This window comes from Convolutriloba macropyga, chromosome 3 (assembly GCF_964194025.1).
Source record: "Convolutriloba macropyga chromosome 3, txConMacr16.3, whole genome shotgun sequence".
In the NCBI taxonomy this organism is placed as follows: domain Eukaryota; kingdom Metazoa; phylum Xenacoelomorpha; order Acoela; family Convolutidae; genus Convolutriloba; species Convolutriloba macropyga.
Window position 1 is genome coordinate 53,573,221 of NC_134470.1, and position 19,571 is coordinate 53,592,791.

General features: G+C 37.1%; 1 protein-coding gene across 1 annotated transcript in view; it reads right to left on the bottom strand.

Moving 5' to 3' along the window:
• The window catches only part of LOC142336281 (uncharacterized), a 304,207-nt gene that overhangs the window by 30,290 nt on the left and 254,346 nt on the right, over positions 1–19,571 (bottom strand). The window contains exons 2-3 of the mRNA XM_075384988.1: positions 4,593–4,640; positions 4,000–4,243 (exon numbers count right to left, since the gene is read on the bottom strand). Coding sequence (XP_075241103.1) covers positions 4,000–4,243; positions 4,593–4,601 — 253 coding nt within the window. The 5' untranslated portion in view covers positions 4,602–4,640. The remainder of the gene's footprint in view (positions 1–3,999; positions 4,244–4,592; positions 4,641–19,571) is intronic.

Sequence of the window (19,571 nt, forward strand, 5' to 3'; positions counted from 1 at the left end):
AAAACAGCTTTCCACTGGAAGATATTAGACCAGTGCGGCAACCAACCTAAGTTAATGACACTAGAGGCGCTTTATATAAGAACATTGAAATCTGCCATCAACACGCGCGACGAATACCGAACACGAGAATTGACACTGAAAGCTTAGTTTGGAGATGAAAATCCAACTTGAAAGACACGTTACAAAACGAAAATTTCAACTTTACAATTGAATAAAACGAAGTAAGTTAAAGGTAATTTATGTATGGCTTTTTATTAAAAAACATGTCGATATGCATCTGCTACATCAAATCGAAAACATAAAAATACTCAGATGTAAAATTTTGTAAATAAGACTGTAGATATGTAAAAATTCGTTTTTAATTTCCTCGAATGAGTGGATTTTAGTGATTTGCATTTTATTTTCTGGCTTTTCATTTTAGCACTTTGTATTCTTTATAACCTGACGATGAACTCAGAGTTTGAAAAGCTTCATAAGAAAGTGTTCAATTGACGATCCCTTTTTAAATCTTAAAAAATTAAAGCGAATCTAATGTTTTTTTTAAGACTTTTGAGATCATTTGGTTTTAAAAAGTCGATTAATTTTTGAATTTCGATTTTTTTCTTTTTTTGTCGACTGGTTATCTAATCTCCACATGAACAGGTCGCATCTGCTTTGTAGTTAAGTGAAAGTTCATTCGTGTATTTTGGGTTTTATCTGATGGTATTTTGACTTAAAATGTGCTTCTAAAATTGGATAGTTTTAACCGTAAATGTGTTGTTTGTACACTTTTATTTGTGTATATCTCTTCGTTTGTTAGATAATTAAGTCAAAAACGAGGATGAGCGGGGTCAGAAAATTATGAGAGCGTGTACATTACAGAGCCTTGAGTTTCGAAATTAGCAACTTTAGACCATTGTACTCTCCCGTGGGGTGTAAAGGGAGAGAAAAGTTTCCTAAAAGTCCAACAACAGAACAAAGCAACAACAAAAGTCGTAGAGCTTTGACCTGCGAAAAGCCGTTTCAAAGAAAAACAAATCCCTAAAACTTGACGGTTTGCAGTCAATCACAAAGGAAAACAAAAACGCCAACTACCCCATTTTTAAACCCCCCAACAATTTCGGTTAAACGTACTCTTCTACTCCACCTTTCATGCCTTAAAGCTCTATGGAGAACACATGCCAAAAAATTGGGCAAAGACGCCAAATCACTTGCAATTTTTATTGCTGTTCATGACTTCAAAAGTAACAAAGCTACGATCTAATAGCTGTACAAGTGGGGGGGGGGGGTACAGATCTACGAAAGGTACGTTTACCCAAGCACTGGGTAATTACATTAGAGATCAGTTGAAACTTTTTTTTAAAACCACCTTCGAGCAAAGAAATTGACAACTTTTATTTTAGACCGACTAAAATCAGATGAATTGCTCTCGAACGACAGGCGGGGCAATTTAAATTATAGGGAGCGTAGCTTAGAAAATTTCATGCGTGCAACAAAAAACTTATCCAACATGAGGTTTGAGCACCACACCAGGGTGTTGGTGTGACAACTCGACCAGGCAGCTACAATTGCTTTGATTCACGTTCGCTCAAATCGCTTTTACATTAGCAACAAGATTTATTTCAGAATCAGAGCAACTTCGGTCCCTAAAAAATGAAGAAATCAAGAGTGAGGATGTCACTAAAGAAGCCAAAGAATGTTCTCGAGCAAAAGCGCAAAAACAGCCAAGAGAAAATTTTGCATAAAAAGACCAACGCGTTTACAATAAATGCCTCAAACTTCGCTCGAGAGCAATTAATTTGTTTTAATAGTCACTAACATAACCGACCGATTGCCGCAAAATAGCCGCAGTAGACGCGTGTGGCCTTTCGTGAATTGAAACAACTAAAGAAATAAGATAGACAGATTGACCACCCGTACTTTAATAGACCACTAGACTTTTCGGGTTAGACTCGGACTATTAATTTTATGACACATACGGTCTATAAGGGAAAACACTAACAGAGGTTTTTCAAAATTGAGATTCAAAATCAAAAACTCAAGACTAATACTCAATAATTAGGGCATACAAGTTTGGCACTATTTAGATACTCACTATTGATCTTTAACTTTAGTAAATGTTCAAAAAATTCTAAGTTCCATAAGTGAGTTAAGAAGTCTTTTATTAGTGAGGTAAGTCATACAATTGACCTAAAAGCAGAAATGACATCACGCACACAAATCGTAACTGCAAAGCAGTAGAAGTCACTGATGTCATTGAAAAAGTCAATTCCAAGAAGTCAGATCGTAAGAATCATCGATGGAGACGACGAATTAAAAAATCATAGCAGGACAAGTCCTGAAATACAATTCAAAGATTTTCCATTGATTAAACAAAAACTAGAACCAGAACGGACTATGAGTGAATTGTGAAAACCATTTCCAAAAAACACAGATCAAAAAATTTTTAAAAAACTGAAAATCAATGTCAAAATGTCTCATGTGAACAAAAAACCATTAGCGAGAAAGAGAAATTTGGTTCAAACAAAACTAAGCCTAGAAAGAACTATGAATGGATTGGAAAAACCACCTAAAAAAATCCGATCCAAAAAATCGAAAAGTAAAAAAGAAAGTGAAATTCTTTGAATTGTTCAAAGAATTGTATTAATTTACGACCTGACCATCATTTAGTCCGCTCTAAAAGGCAAATGAGAGCTGTTAGTAATGAGACTAAGCAAGAAAACACAAGACCAACAAAAACAAGCAAGACTAAAAAAAATAAACTTATATTTTTTGAAAAGACAGGATCAATACCAAAGAACAACAACTCTGAGCTCAAACTGCCAACTGTAATCCTCTATTTCTCATTATCAGCCTGTCATTAAATGTCGATGAGTCCTCTCACTAAGAATATTAAATGATAAGACAAATAACCAAAAATCGCAACAAAACTCGCTGAAACCCTTTGAAAACACTTGGTATAAAAGTCACAGAACGCAACAGCTACTGGAGGATAAAATTACATCAACTAATTGAGTCCTCAATGACCACCGTTGAGACCTGTCTTCAATAAGATTAAGTGACAAGACAGCAAAAAGTACAACAAATACTAGCAAAACCAAAAAATCGAAAATCATTAAAACAATTAGTGTCAAACTCATAGAAAGCAGTAAGTATGAACCAACAAAAACAATTAAATCGATAAATTTAACCCATATTAGCAGCATCAGAGACCTGTACCCAATGAGATTAAATGATAAGACATCAAAAAGTACAAAAAATACTTGCAGAATTTTTGAGAAAAAATGTCAAAACCATGAAAACCATTAGCTATTAACTCGAGCCATTGATTAGGTTCTTTTGTGCCTCATTAGCAACCAATCAGACCTGTCATTGATGATACTAAGTCATAAGACAACATATAATTTTAATAAAGGGGGCAACATCTAAAATTCACTAATATTTTATGAATAGTGGCAACAAATAGTGGCAAAGTCATAAAAAGTTTTAGCTGCCCCTTAATGAATTCATGCAAAGGAAAATATGAAATATACACAACTAGAACACATGTGTACCGTCCTAAAAGCACTGAAGGAGAGGAAACTCTAAAAACAGAAGTCAAATTGACGCACCTGAAAAAAAATCCATTTCAAAAACGCCAAATTGTTCAAACACCAATTTCTCATTCCACTTTAAAGGTATTTTGAAAAAGTCACGCCTCAAACCTACTCAATTTTTCGCTCTTTTTACTATTTCATTGTGACCAAAAGCACCACTGTAATCTGACTTCTCACTGATTTGAAAAAGCCGAAAAAAGCGTGAACAGATCCTTAAAAAGACGGCGCGAGTACAATGATGTCTTGCAACAACGATTTCTAGAATTTTGTCCAGAAAACGCGGATTAAAACAACTGGGAAAAAACTCCACAATGAGCACCAAGAAAAAAGTTTTCAAAAGACCATTGACTGTTAGCTGTGGATAGCGCTCCTTCAATCGGGCTAAATAAACACGGTCTCTCAGTGACTCCTAAATTGTACTCACTTCTGCGACAAACGCGAGAGTTATCGGACATCTCAACAAAGCCGTTGATACAGGGTCCGCATGATTGAGCTTGCGCATCAGCCTCCTCTTCGGATGGGTAATGACCACATGGGTGTCGACCGAGAGACCCACAAACCGTATAATCCTCGCATTCGTTTACTAACTCTGTCGATAGATGCGAGAACACTGGGTCCACAAATTGCAAATTCAGCAAGCACACAGTGTACAGAAATGGCTGCGTCAGCTAAAAATAAAGGCGTTAACACTTAATTGGGTTCTGATGCAATTTATTTTATCCATATTTTGGTGGGCTGGATCAAAAACCCCCATTTATTCAAAAAACTATTAAATTTAATGAAAGTGAGCTGCAATAATGAAAAAGAAACAATGATATGATGTCTAAAGAGCTTTCGGATCTATTCTGCCCCCTAGCTTAGTGAGCATAAATCTTTTATGACCCCCAGGTGCGCGTGCTATTTTCTTACATAGTACCGTGCTATATAACAACATATAATTTCTAACTGGTGGTCATAAAAAACACTGGGGGGCCGAAACAGACTAGATCTGAGCTTTCTTCAAAGATTAAGGTTTACCTGCAGCATTGTAGCCTTTGTCGTTGTTTTACTAAATCCTCATACACTGTCTGAAAGCAATCAGTATTATATTGGGTATTTAAAAAAATCATTCTCAAAAAGCACCAAGCAGTTGAAAAATTGAAAACCTCATATTAATAAACAGAATTTAGGAAACCACCTGCAGAGAATGGTTCCGAGAGATGTTTCTAGTTTTGAAGTGGACACTAAAACTGTTATAAATATCTTAACTACGTAATAGACACTGTTTTGTTTTTCGATTTGTAGATTTTGTTCTATGTTCAAATTTAAATAAAAACATCACGCCTCCAACTATAGACCAATCAGACTCTTGTCTGCACTCTCGAAATTGCTTGAAACACTCATCTTCAAGAAACTGATTCAAGTACTCTACCCAACCCTGATACCTGTACAGCATGGCTTTCGGTCAAAACGATCAAATTAAATAGAGTACGTGCTTGAGATCTTCAGCTCGTTTAACTCCACCAACCGTCCCTACCTCACGACCTTTTATATCGACTTCCAAAAGGCAATCGACAGTCTCACGAAAAATTTCTAAAACTGTCGATACTTGGCATTTCAGGAAACTGCTTAATCCTGTTACGAAGCTACCTCTAAAATCGGAAACAAACGGCACAACCTCAAAAAGCACAATTAATAAATGGCACAACCTCAAAAGAACTTACATTCTTTAGCGGCGTACCCCAAAGATCCATACTAGGCTAGCTGTTCTTTCTTGTTTTCGTAAATGACGTGCCGTCTTGTGTTATGTCCCAGGCATTTGGCTATGCAAATGATTGCAAAATTATAGGAATCAACTGTGACGCTCAACTCTGGAGGTGGCGCTAGGATAACTTCATGTTAATGAACCCGACAAAAAACAAGCTAATATGCATTAAAGGCTCCGCTCAAATATTTTTTCCCATTTACACCTTCGAAGCCACCCAATTCTTTAAAGATTTAGCCCCCCGGTGATTCACTAACGTGGGCACTACATGCTAAGAAACGAACAGAAATATCATTGAGTGTGTACAACTTGCAGAAACGAAACCTCTGCGAGGCAAACATTGTAACCAGGAAAAATACGTACGTATGCTACGTAATGCCCATTTTAGCTGTGGTGCCGTTTTTTGGAAACCATCAAAATATGATTGAACATCACTTTAAAGCGTCCAAAGGAAGCAATGCTTCGGATCCTTAAATCCAGCAATAGCGTCATCTCATTCAAGGGGAATTTTCAAAACTCAACATCTTGCCACTGTCTCTATATCATGAAATTCATTTGGTGACGCTATTCGCAAAACTTTTGTCGGGAAAGATTCACAGACTGGAAAACCATGCTAGCCACGCCGAGGTGGGCAGCCGGAGAGCTCAAGTTAACAGAAACTTCATATCCAAGCAAATGCGTTTTCAGAAGAGTTAACATTTTGATTACGAGCCCGCCTGGCAAGTCTGCAAATTGATTTTTCCAATATATTATCCTTTTTGATCCAGATCACAAAATCAGACACTTGGAACTCTACAAACAATATTTTATGTCACGATACAACGAGTTAGACCCTTGCACTTGGCGTCTCATTTGTGGCTACAAAAACTGTAGAGACTTGAAGAAACTGCATAAATGAACCAAAAACACTGCGGACCACTCAGTAACTCGGTTATATGCGAACCCGTGTGCAACTTTATCCTAATCTTCTGTTAATATTGTTATTATTTTTATGTCTCATCAACAGTTTCAGCGATTGGCATATTATCATGCTAAGAAAGCTCTAATATAGCTGCTCAGCGAATTAAAAACTTGAAGGCTTTACCTGTTTACACCATTTGAGGACAAAGAGAGGGTTCAAGATTTGTAAAAATTCAACAAGTTTCAATCAAGACATCAATATTTACTGATTCCTGCAAAAATTCTCCTGGTAAAATTTTTCTCCACTCAAGTCATTTTTCCTTCATAATGTAAATTTATTCACGGCAATAGAAAAAAATTCTCACTTTTTTCCAAAAACAACGTGTACAAAGCATTCATGAACGCCGACAAAAAGTGATACACCAAATGCGACAAACCTGACGACGGTGACTGCATGTACGGAGAATATTATTAGAATACAACTAATTTTATCCATGGTTAATCAGCTCACATCCTACCTTTTTTCGCTGCTGGTTCGCGATGGCGGTCTCAACATCCTTCTTCAAAGCGAGCGAGTTTATAAGTACGAAAGATCAATCAGGGTTGCTATGCTTCTTGGAAAAAACCGGAAAAAAAGCAAGTAAAGATCAGCATAAAACAATAAGACGGGAAAAAGAAACAAATGAAAACCGAGAATTCGTAAGTCAAAGCAACTGTCCCGAAACTGGAGGTATATGGAATAGACTCGGCAAAAAAAGGAAAATCGAAGCTGGTTGAAAGCTTTCCCTCTAAAGGGATAAAATTTTAACCTAACAAAATCAGAATTTTGTGATGGAAGTACTCTGAAAAATTGACGGGAGCACACAAATTTTTTTCAACGGGTGCGTGTGGAGGGACGGTCACAGCCGCCCATTGTTTACCTTGCCCAAATACACTAACCTTAGACACAACGAGTTTCTCTGTCCGCTGACCAATCTGCTCAATAACGTATGCGATGGTGTATAGATTGAACCTTCTTTTCAGACTTTGCGAGGGGTAGCTTTTGCAAATCAAAGAACAATAACTGAAGACGATGCAAGATTAGACAACAGAGTAAATGGCCTTTGGGATAACAGATTCTTCACAGTTTTTTTGGTGTGAAGTTATTTAAACCCAGTGCAAAATGCTGTCTAAAATCATTTAAAAATGTCTAAAAATATATCAATCAAACCAACAAACTAAAATATGAACTGCTAATCAGAGTTGTCGAGAAGGCCTTCTGTAATCCCGTAACTTTCTCCTGCACTGTTTCAAGCTCCTGCGATCAAATTGTCAAATCATGAAAAGCATCGAAGGGACGCTAAGCTGGTAAGAGAAGGACTCATACTTTGATATCAGCACGTTCACGGGCACGAAGATAAGTTTTGCTCTATTCCGGAGCTCAATCATATGCTCTTGCAGATTTCGCACAGTCTTGAGACTCGCGACACTTACATTTCTTTATCAATACCTAGATAGATCTTGAGTGTTTTTTGATCAAATTTCTAAATGTTGTTCGATGTAATTTGCGTTTGATGCTAATTCGATAATGACTATTATCAGAATTTGCAAATGTATAGAGGAGGTGACTTGCCAATATCGAGTTGAATGACTACCATTAATTCTGTATTCTGTTAATTGACCTCCTAGGTTGCGGAGAAACAAGAGGTAATTAAATAGATCTACTGTTTCATCATCTACTGGACACATCTTTTACGCCTAAAGGTGAAAGTGCTATTGTTTTATATAAATTGTTCTATAAAATAACCAATGTTGTATAATGCTGTATAAATTGCTATATATTGGCAAATAAAAATGTTGGAAAAATTTTTGTGAAAATATCCATGACCCAATGCGTCTTATGTATTATCCTCACAATAACTCTATCCGAAGATCATAGCTCCCTTGTATTCTCAACGGTTGGAAAACAACATAACCTAATTGAAAGAGTTTGTTGCTTGTTCCGGACAGTTTTGGGACATAAAACACCTTAAAAACTGAGGACCCAGTTTCGTTTTTGCTCTTATTTTTCTGGAAGATTTGTTTAAGTGGTTACGATTTTTAATTCTAGATAGCTTTTGGGCTATTTTTCTTTAGTTAACTTTTAAAATGGTTTATCGTGGGTTCGACGTGTCTGATACGGAGGCTGTTGTATTGGATCATCTCTGGCCGATGATTGCTACTCGCCATTTGGAGCTCAAATGTATTTATTCAAATATGATTTGCACTGTCCCTTCGAGAAGTAAAAAAATTGGCTGTAAAAATTGAGTGGGTGGCTGGACGATAGAGAAAATTTAAATTATTCAGGAAACAACAAGAACAAAATCGTTAAATTGACTAATTATCTAGCATATACAAGCCGTTTAATATTTGGCCAAACTGCGTGAAAAACAAACTTATTAAGTTAAACGTTACACAATGAACTATGTGGCTCTGTCAGCTTTTCTTTCACCAAAACGAAAAATTGAACAATTTGAATTTTCTAACGCCGGAAAACTCAGAAATTATATTACAAAACTCTTTCAATATTGTTGCTGTTATGCATACAATATTCAGAGAGTGCAGTTGATCAGAGAGTGCAGCTGAATTATTTGCTTCATTTCTTAAAAACAGACAGCAGTGTGTTAAGATAAATGATGTTTACTCAGAATGGTTGGAAACAAATCATGGTGTTCCATAGGGAACGGTTTTAGGGCCACTAGTTTTTCTTCTCTATATTAATGATTTTCGAGAAAAGATACAAGGAAACTTCGACATAATTCAATTTGCTGATGACACAAGTTTCCATTTTAGCAGAAACAATGTCAGCGAACTGGAAAAATGTGTTTCTGAAATACTGGAGAAAACAGGTAATTATCTAAAGCAAAACAAATTAACCATTAATACCGGTAAAACTGAACTTCTTTGCGTCTCGAAGGAACATAAAAATTTTGATCCAATAGTTTTTCGGGGACAAGAAATTAAACCACAAAGTCACTGCAGATACTTGGGTAACATAATTGATTCTAAACTAAATTTTCATGTACAACTCAACAAAGTCCTATCAAATATGGCCACAGCGATTAGATCCATATACCTTTTACGTTATCAGTTACCTCTGGAAGCACGATTGATGCTATTCAAATCCCTAGTCCTTTCTCATTTAACATTCACTGCTCTATTTTTTCAGAACTTGAATTTCTCTGCAATGCAGCGAATTAATCGACAAATCAATTGGGGTATTAAAGTTTGCTATTTGAGAGAAAAGTTTGAGAGATCTACAGATCTCTTAGTAAAATCTGACATTTTGCCTGCAGAACTTTTAATAAGCCAGATGAGTGTTTCAAATCTTAGGAATGATATTTCATTATTGAAAACACACGGCACTGAGAGTTTTTTTCTAAGTGGTAATGTCTTAGTAAGAAAAAACGACAGAACTGAACAGCTAATTCTCTTAAGGTCGAGCAGTCGATCAATACAAAAAAAGAAGCATCCAAAAATGGAATAAACTTCTGCGTGAAGTCCGGACTATCAGATCACGCTCAAAGTTTAAACGCATGTTAAAACAGCATCTGCTCCAACAATTCAAACTTGTACCGTTGGAAAGGAACGTTGGTGGCTTCAAAAGTTATTTTTACCTTTAGAAAACGGAACCACTAATTTTGATTTTTAACATTGTACTAATTTTGTTTATATAATTTTAAACTTGTAATATTTAACCCCTGGGTTATATTTTCAATTTACTTGTTTAAAAAAAATACCATTAGCATGGAGGTGGACAGATTGTTTCATTTTGTTGCTGGGATACGGAAAAAAATTTATGATATTTTGTCAACCGGTGATCCTGGGAGATATGGTTTTTTGTTCGACTGTGTATGTGGTAATTTCCACTCGATAGCATCAAGTTACTTTTATGCGCTACCTTCTGATAGGTGATATCCTTATAAAATATAAAGCTGAGCGTGTTGAGTTGCTGTTGAATACCTAAGACATTTTTGTTGATAACCAGACCTTTTAATTCTTTATAATTAGATCTGGAAACAGGTGTCTTCAACCCTTCGGTCAACATCCGTTCGAACAGTGAGATCGACTATTTAGATCAAATCTCTAGGAATGATGCTCTTTATGCTTTCGAATCAATATAACTCTTGCATGTCTTAATGGAATGGACAGTCTCATAAAGAATATTTTACCCTAAACTAAAAAAAAATCTTCTGGCGACCTCAAAAAGTTTTAGGGATGGTTACTGTTCTTCCGCAACAGATTAATGGGTACATATTATTTGCACCCCAGACGCACGAACTATATCTTTACATAATGGTTTAACGTTGCAACAGCACGTGCATTGTAACTGGGAGGTTAATAACGTACTGTGGGAACAAACGGAAAAGATCCAGTTTCAGTTATTTATTGATTTCTGGGCCAGCAGATAGGCCATGGTGATTTTATTTGGTGCTCTTAAGTACCGAGCCAACTCCTGGTCTGTCTGCTCATCCTAAAGCCAAAACCCGCTAAACGAGGCCGGTCATTTACCAAAATCACCCCAACAGTGAGTCACTAAATAGCACGATACTATGGAAAAACTCCCAAGAACAGACCATTCAAGACACTCAATCCCCGGTAGAGAGAACGTGGAGCACTCACCGCATATATATTTCAGCTAATATAGAAAACCCTGGCCGAGTTGTCAACGCTAAAACGCAAAATTATGCAAGTTTGGCGCGTTGAATTTATGTAAGATCAACGCTTGACAGTAGATCTTACATACCTTGAACGCATTCAACACCAATCTTAAAAATTTTGCGTCGAATTTAGCGTAGAACTTACATATTTTTCGTTGAAAATAGCGCAGATCTTACATATTTTGCGTTGAATTTAGCTTAGATCTTGCATATTTTGCGCTGAATTTAGCGTAGATAGTACATAATTTTTTTCGTTGCATTTAGCGTTGATCTTTCTTATTTTGCATTGAATTTAGCATATCTTGCATAAATTCAACGAATTCACCACCAATCTCACGAACTTTGCGTTGAATATATCGTAGATCTTACATATTTTGCGTTGAATATAGCGAAGATCTAAACTATTTTGCGTTGAATTTAGAATTGATCTTACATACTTTGCGTAGAATTTATGGTTGATATTACATAAAAAGAATGCGTAGAACTCTGGGTACAGGACTCGAACCACTGACCTCCTGCTTACTTGTCACCTCTTCTAGCACTGTGCCACATTAACTTAATTTACTAAGGAACCGCACTCATTACAAATCGGGCTGTAATATCATGTTTCACATAATTTTTGCGTTTCTAAGCGAAGAGCTTACATAATTTAGCGTTGAATTTATTGCTGACCTAAGATAATTTTGCGTTGATTTAAGCTTAGATCTTATTCTATTTCGTTTATTTTCTCATTCATGTACCCCACTCAATGTACCCCACCACCCCCCCCCCCCCCACACACACACACACACACGTAAACCCCCCCCCCCCCCCCACTTAACCCGTCCCCCACGTACCTCCAACGAAAAAAAAAACAAAATTCTGTGCGTTGAATTTATGTAAGATCTACGCTAAATTCAACGCGAAATTATGTAGAGATGACGGTAATTTCAACGCAGTATTTAAGATTGGCGTTAAATGAGTTGAATTTATATGAGATCAACGCTAAATTCAACGCAAAATATGTAAGAGCTACGGTATTTTCAACGTAGAAATTGTAAGATTGGCGTTGAAAGCGTTGAATGTATGTAAGATCTGCGCTAAATGCAACGCAGAATATGCAAGATATAAGCTAAATTCAACGCAAAATAAGAATAAGATCTGCTCTATATTAAACGAAAGAAATGTAAGCTCTACGCTAATTATGTTAGCGCGGATCTTACATACATTCAACTCATTTAACCCCATTCTTACAAATTTTGCTTGAATATATCGTAGATCTTACATATTTTGCGTTGAATATAGCGTTGATATTACAAATTTTGCGTTGAATTTAGCGTAGCTCTTACATATTTCGCGCTGAATTTAGCGTTGATCTTATATAATTTCAAAGCATTCAACGCCAATCTTACATGCTTTGCCTTGAAATTAGCGTCAACCTTACATAATTTTGCGTTAAATTTAGCGTAAATTTAACAAACTTTGCGCTGAATTTAACGTAGATATTACATAACTTTTCGTTGCATTTAGCGTTGATCTTATTTATTTTGCGTTGAATTTAGCGTAGATCTTACATAAACTCAACTCATTCACACCAATCGCACGAATTTTGCGCAGACCTTACATGTTTTGCGTTAAATTTAGCGTGGTGTGGAACTTACACAATTTTGCGTGGCATTTAGCGTTGATCTTACTTATTTTGCGTTGAATTCAGCGTAGATCTTACATAATTTTGCATTGAATTTAGATTTGGCCTCACATAATTTTGCTTTTTGAATTTTCGTGGGGGGTACGTGGGGGAAGGGATAAGGTGGGGGGGTTTGTTAGTTGGGGCACATGAGGGTACGTGGGGGGTACGTGGGGGGGGGGGGGGTTCGTAGGAGGGTGACCGTGTGGGGGAGGTATGTGTGGGTGGTACGTTGGGGGCGAGAGGTTGGGGGTGGTACGTTTGTTTGTGTGTGTGTGTGTGCGCGGGGGCTGGGGGGTTACGTGTGTAGGGGAGGAGGGGTACATTGAGTGGGGTACTTGGGAGAATGAACAAAAATGAAAAAGATCTAAGCTTAATTCAACGCATAATTATCTTAGGTCAGCCTAAATTCAACGCAAAATTATGTAAGATCTTCGATTAGAAATGCAAAAATTATGTGAAACATTATATTACAGTCCCAATTGTAATGAGTGCGGTTCCTAAGTAAAATTATGTTACGTGGCACAGTGCTAGAAGCGGTGACTTGTAAACAGGAGGTCAGTTGTTCGAGTCCTGTACCCAGAATTCTAGGCATTCCTTTTACGTAATATCAACCCTAAATTCAACGCAAAATATGTAAGATCAACGCTAATATCAACGCAAACTTGTTAAGATCTACGCTAAATTGAGCGCAACATATGTAAGCTCTACGCTGAATTCAGTGCAAACTATGTAAGATCTAAGCTAAGTTCGACGCAAAATATGTAAGATCTACGCTAAATAGAATGCTTTCAAGAATACGTAAGAAATTTGCGGCGAAATTTCCGACTTGTCGACGCTGGTTACTGCTGATAATACATAAGTTTGGCAAAATCCTTTGGCCCGGGAATATAACAAGTCTGAGCACTGTGTACGTCCAAAAATTGCATTCTCCTGATCTCAAGGATTTGTTGAATATCAAAGTTACAATTTTTTTATATTATCAAAGATCTCCTGTCCAACGGAAAACAGAAAGATACCAAATTTGTAAGACCTCTGCAGGCTGACTCCTCACCTTTGATCTTTCCTGGAAGTCAAAATTCAGACAACTAACAGACGTTTTAATTACCATATTTAACAGTTCCTCTTGGAAAACCAGCAACCTTCTCTGAATCTAAGAAAACGACAAAAGACGAGATTAAAAAATGTTACTTGTTGTTGGGGATTTTCTTTACAGAAGGGGTTTCTCCCGATCAAAATAGTTATAGAGAAAATTAGTCAATGTCTCTCTGCAGTGCTGACAGTCACAAAAGATCTGCCACGTGCAGACGTTTTCTGGTTTGTACCGCATCATGATATTATTCCACATTTGCTTTAGAGTTCTGTGTTTTGGGCTGTGTTGATTTTCGAAGCAATGCTGTGATGGAGTCTGTTGTCTATCCTTTGGGTGCGAAAGAAGAATTCGCCGCGAGATGTTTTGAGTCGTTTTTTCGTTAAGTCAAAGTAATCGTCTCTTCTCATTGATCTGTTTCCAGGCAGCACCTGCTGTTTTGTATTTGTTGTTCGAGTTTGTTGAAGACTTGATGGTAGTAGAAGATCATTGAGCTGATAGTACTTTGGCAAGGGTAGTAGGTTTGACAAACGTAGTTGTTCGATGTAACTCAGTGTCTTGCTATTTGTTATCCAGGACACAACCTTTCATTGAAACCACTCCAAGTTTCGCATATCTCCTGGGTTTAAGTTACAACACGAGGATCCGTATATTAGAACTGGCAAAATCATCGATTTGTAAAATCCCAATTTGATGCGCATATTAACTTTAAAGGCTACACTTCTTTTCAGGGAAGAGAAGACTTGGTTAGCTTTCTTCATTCTTTCTTTTAAGTGGATTTTCTGAGTCAAATCAAGCATACCAGCATGTTCGTGTACACTGATCTCTGTGGTACAAACCCGTGTTGTTTCGAGGAAAGAAACTTGGTGAAGTGCGCGGACAGTTCTTCGTAGATGCATTTCTCGATTATCTTGTTTTAATGTTAAGCAACGACAGGGTCTGTAGTTTTCGACCAGTTTGTATTCACCCTGCTTGTAGATGGGCAAAACAACTGCTTTTTTCCAAGCTTTGGGTATCTTCCTGTTCCGCTTGACTGCTTTGAACATAGTGTTCAGTGTTTTGCACATTTCTGTTGCGGTCTTGCGAAAGAAAAGGGGCGGTAAGCCATCGGGACCTCTGGTTTTAGTCATATCGAGCGTTGCCAAAATTTCAAAAATCGTTGTTTTACAAATGGAAAAATTTGAGATAGTGGAATGTTGCGGATTGACTACTTTAAAACAGTAATCTTTTGGAGATGAGAAGACTGAGTGGAAGTATTGGTTTAGCATGTTTGCTTTTTCGATGTCGTTTGAGCTACATCTTCCGGCGTAACTCATTACTTTTGGAATGGTTGCAGATGTGGAAAGGCGCTTAACGTGTTTGAAGAGGAGGTTTTTTATCACGTCTGGCGAGAAGTTCTTCTTGATTTTCAATTAGTTAAGTGACCAAGTTTTCAAGTTTCGTGGCCTTCAACTTTCTGTAATTGGTAGGCCTCTTGTTTAGAAATTCCCGCTGATTTTTCAGCTTCTTCATCAAGTTCGACGTGGATGCCATTATCCACGGAGGTAGTTGTTGTCGATGTTTAGTCCGTTGATGGATGTGCTTTTGTATAAAAATATCGAAGTAGTCATGAAGCTGAAGACAAGCGTTGTTTATGTTTGTATGACATACAGATTGAAATTTGTTGATAGGCATGTCGATTAGCATGTCGATTAGTCTCTCAGTTGCAGGTATATCATTATCCTGTTGGTCACCCTATTAGCCAATGGTTGACTCCCAGGCTTGAAATGGGTATTTTGCAACAAAAATTGCAAATATAAGCAAGACTGAAAGCAATCTACAAATCACAGAGGGCATATAGATGCGTGGCATAAGGTTGTAATTGCCATCTTGACCCAAATTGTACAGGACTGTCTAGAATTCGGATCAAGCGCATCAACGAGTTGAGCCAAGACACAATGCTCCAATGCAAACAGTGCGTACCTATCAACCAACCTTGACATCTTTTGCAGTTCCCTGAAATCACTCGATTGAGATAATAATAAAAATAATAAATTAGTTCTCGAGTTTTTTCACTGCTTGCATTTATAAAATTACAAACAACAAAACAAAGCCTAAAAGGACATCAAAAGGTCACTAGACCTGTCAAGTGATGCCCTTTACTTCTTCTCAAAGTCTACATATTTGGTAATTCAAACCTCTCAAATAAATTTTTACCCTGGTAAAACCCTTGTTTAATAAATCTTTAGAAAATGTTTAATAGAAAGACCAAATTAGAAAGACCAAAAGTCTAATAGAAAGACCAAATGTCTAATAGAAAGACCATAAGATCAAAATTACAATTTTCATATTATCAAAGATCTCCTGTCCAAGCGAAAACAGAAAGGTACCAAATTTGTTAGACATCTGCAGGCTGGCTCTTCACCTTTGATCTTTCCTGGAAGTCAAAATTCAGACATTTAACAGACGTTTTAATTATGATATTTAACAGTTCCTCTTGAAAAACCAGCAACCTTCTCAGAATCGAAGAAAACGACAAAAGAAGAGATAAATTAAATGTTAGTCTCTCAGTTTTAGGTATAACATCATCTTGTAGATCACCCTATTAGCCACTCGTTGACTCCGGGTCTTAAAACGGGGTTTTTTGCAACAAAAGTTGCAATTATAAGCAAGACTGAAAGCAATCTACAAATCACAGAGGGCATATAGATGCGTGGCGTAAGGTTGTAATTGCCATCTTGACCCAAATTGTACAGGACTGTCTAGAATTCGGATCAAGCGCATCAACGAGTTGAGCCAAGACACAATGCTCCAATGCAAACAGTGCGTACCTAACAACCAGCCTTGACATCTTTTGCAGTTCCCTGAAATCACTCGATTGAGATAATAATAAAAATAATAAATTAGTTCTCGAGTTTATTCACTGCTTGCATTTATAAAATTACAAACAACGAAACAAAGCCTAAAAGGACATCAAAAGGTCACTAGACCTGTCAAGTGATGCCCTTTACTTCTTCTCAAAGTCTACATATTTGGTAATTCAAACCTCTCAAATAAATTTTTACCCTGGTAAAACCCTTGTTTAATAAATCTTTAGAAAATGTTTAATAGAAAGACCAAATTAGAAAGACCAAAAGTCTAATAGAAAGACCAAATGTCTAATAGAAAGACCATAAGATCAAAATTACAATTTTCATATTATCAAATATCTCCTGTCCAAGCGAAAACAGAAAGGTACCAAATTTGTTAGACCTCTGCAGGCTGGCTCTTCAACTTTGATCTTTCCTGGAAGTCAAAATTCAGACAACTAACAGACGTTTTAATTAGGATATTTAACAGTTCCTCTTGAAAAACCAGCAACCTTCTCAGAATAGAAGAAAACGACAAAAGAAGAGATAAATTAAATGTTAGTCTCTCAGTTTTAGGTATAACATCATCTTGTAGATCACCCTATTAGCCACTGGTTGACTCCGGGTCTTAAAACGGGGTTTTTTGCAACAAAAGTTGCAATTATAAGCAAGACTGAAAGCAATCTACAAATCACAGAGGGCATATAGATGCGTGGCGTAAGGTTGTAATTGCCATCTTGACCCAAATTGTACAGGACTGTCTAGAATTCGGATCAAGCGCATCAACGAGTTGAGCCAAGACACAATGCTCCAATGCAAACAGTGCGTACCTAACAACCAGCCTTGACATCTTTTGCAGTTCCCTGAAATCACTCGATTGAGATAATAATAAAAATAATAAATTAGTTCTCGAGTTTTTTCACTGCTTGCATTTATAAAATTACAAACAACAAAACAAAGCCTAAAAGGACATCAATTATATATGAGATCAACGCTAAATTCAACGCAAAATATGTAAGAGCTACGGTATTTTCAACGTAGAAATTGTAAGATTGGCGTTGAAAGCGTTGAATGTATGTAAGATCTGCGCTAAATGCAACGCAGAATATGCAAGATATAAGCTAAATTCAACGCAAAATAAGAATAAGATCTGCTCTATATTAAACGAAAGAAATGTAAGCTCTACGCTAATTATGTTAGCGCGGATCTTACATACATTCAACTCATTTAACCCCATTCTTACAAATTTTGCTTGAATATATCGTAGATCTTACATATTTTGCGTTGAATATAGCGTTGATATTACAAATTTTGCGTTGAATTTAGCGTAGCTCTTACATATTTCGCGCTGAATTTAGCGTTGATCTTATATAATTTCAAAGCATTCAACGCCAATCTTACATGCTTTGCCTTGAAATTAGCGTCAACCTTACATAATTTTGCGTTAAATTTAGCGTAAATTTAACAAACTTTGCGCTGAATTTAACGTAGATATTACATAACTTTTCGTTGCATTTAGCGTTGATCTTATTTATTTTGCGTTGAATTTAGCGTAGATCTTACATAAACTCAACTCATTCACACCAATCGCACGAATTTTGCGCAGACCTTACATGTTTTGCGTTAAATTTAGCGTGGTGTGGAACTTACACAATTTTGCGTGGCATTTAGCGTTGATCTTACTTATTTTGCGTTGAATTCAGCGTAGATCTTACATAATTTTGCATTGAATTTAGATTTGGCCTCACATAATTTTGCTTTTTGAATTTTCGTGGGGGGTACGTGGGGGAAGGGATAAGGTGGGGGGGTTTGTTAGTTGGGGCACATGAGGGTACGTGGGGGGTACGTGGGGGGGGGGTTCGTAGGAGGGTGACCGTGTGGGGGAGGTATGTGTGGGTGGTACGTTGGGGGCGAGAGGTTGGGGGTGGTACGTTTGTTTGTGTGTGTGTGTGTGCGCGGGGGCTGGGGGGTTACGTGTGTAGGGGAGGAGGGGTACATTGAGTGGGGTACTTGGGAGAATGAACAAAAATGAAAAAGATCTAAGCTTAATTCAACGCATAATTATCTTAGGTCAGCCTAAATTCAACGCAAAATTATGTAAGATCTTCGATTAGAAATGCAAAAATTATGTGAAACATTATATTACAGTCCCAATTGTAATGAGTGCGGTTCCTAAGTAAAATTATGTTACGTGGCACAGTGCTAGAAGCGGTGACTTGTAAACAGGAGGTCAGTTGTTCGAGTCCTGTACCCAGAATTCTAGGCATTCCTTTTACGTAATATCAACCCTAAATTCAACGCAAAATATGTAAGATCAACGCTAATATCAACGCAAACTTGTTAAGATCTACGCTAAATTGAGCGCAACATATGTAAGCTCTACGCTGAATTCAGTGCAAACTATGTAAGATCTAAGCTAAGTTCGACGCAAAATATGTAAGATCTACGCTAAATAGAATGCTTTCAAGAATACGTAAGAAATTTGCGGCGAAATTTCCGACTTGTCGACGCTGGTTACTGCTGATAATACATAAGTTTGGCAAAATCCTTTGGCCCGGGAATATAACAAGTCTGAGCACTGTGTACGTCCAAAAATTGCATTCTCCTGATCTCAAGGATTTGTTGAATATCAAAGTTACAATTTTTTTATATTATCAAAGATCTCCTGTCCAACGGAAAACAGAAAGATACCAAATTTGTAAGACCTCTGCAGGCTGACTCCTCACCTTTGATCTTTCCTGGAAGTCAAAATTCAGACAACTAACAGACGTTTTAATTACCATATTTAACAGTTCCTCTTGGAAAACCAGCAACCTTCTCTGAATCTAAGAAAACGACAAAAGACGAGATTAAAAAATGTTACTTGTTGTTGGGGATTTTCTTTACAGAAGGGGTTTCTCCCGATCAAAATAGTTATAGAGAAAATTAGTCAATGTCTCTCTGCAGTGCTGACAGTCACAAAAGATCTGCCACGTGCAGACGTTTTCTGGTTTGTACCGCATCATGATATTATTCCACATTTGCTTTAGAGTTCTGTGTTTTGGGCTGTGTTGATTTTCGAAGCAATGCTGTGATGGAGTCTGTTGTCT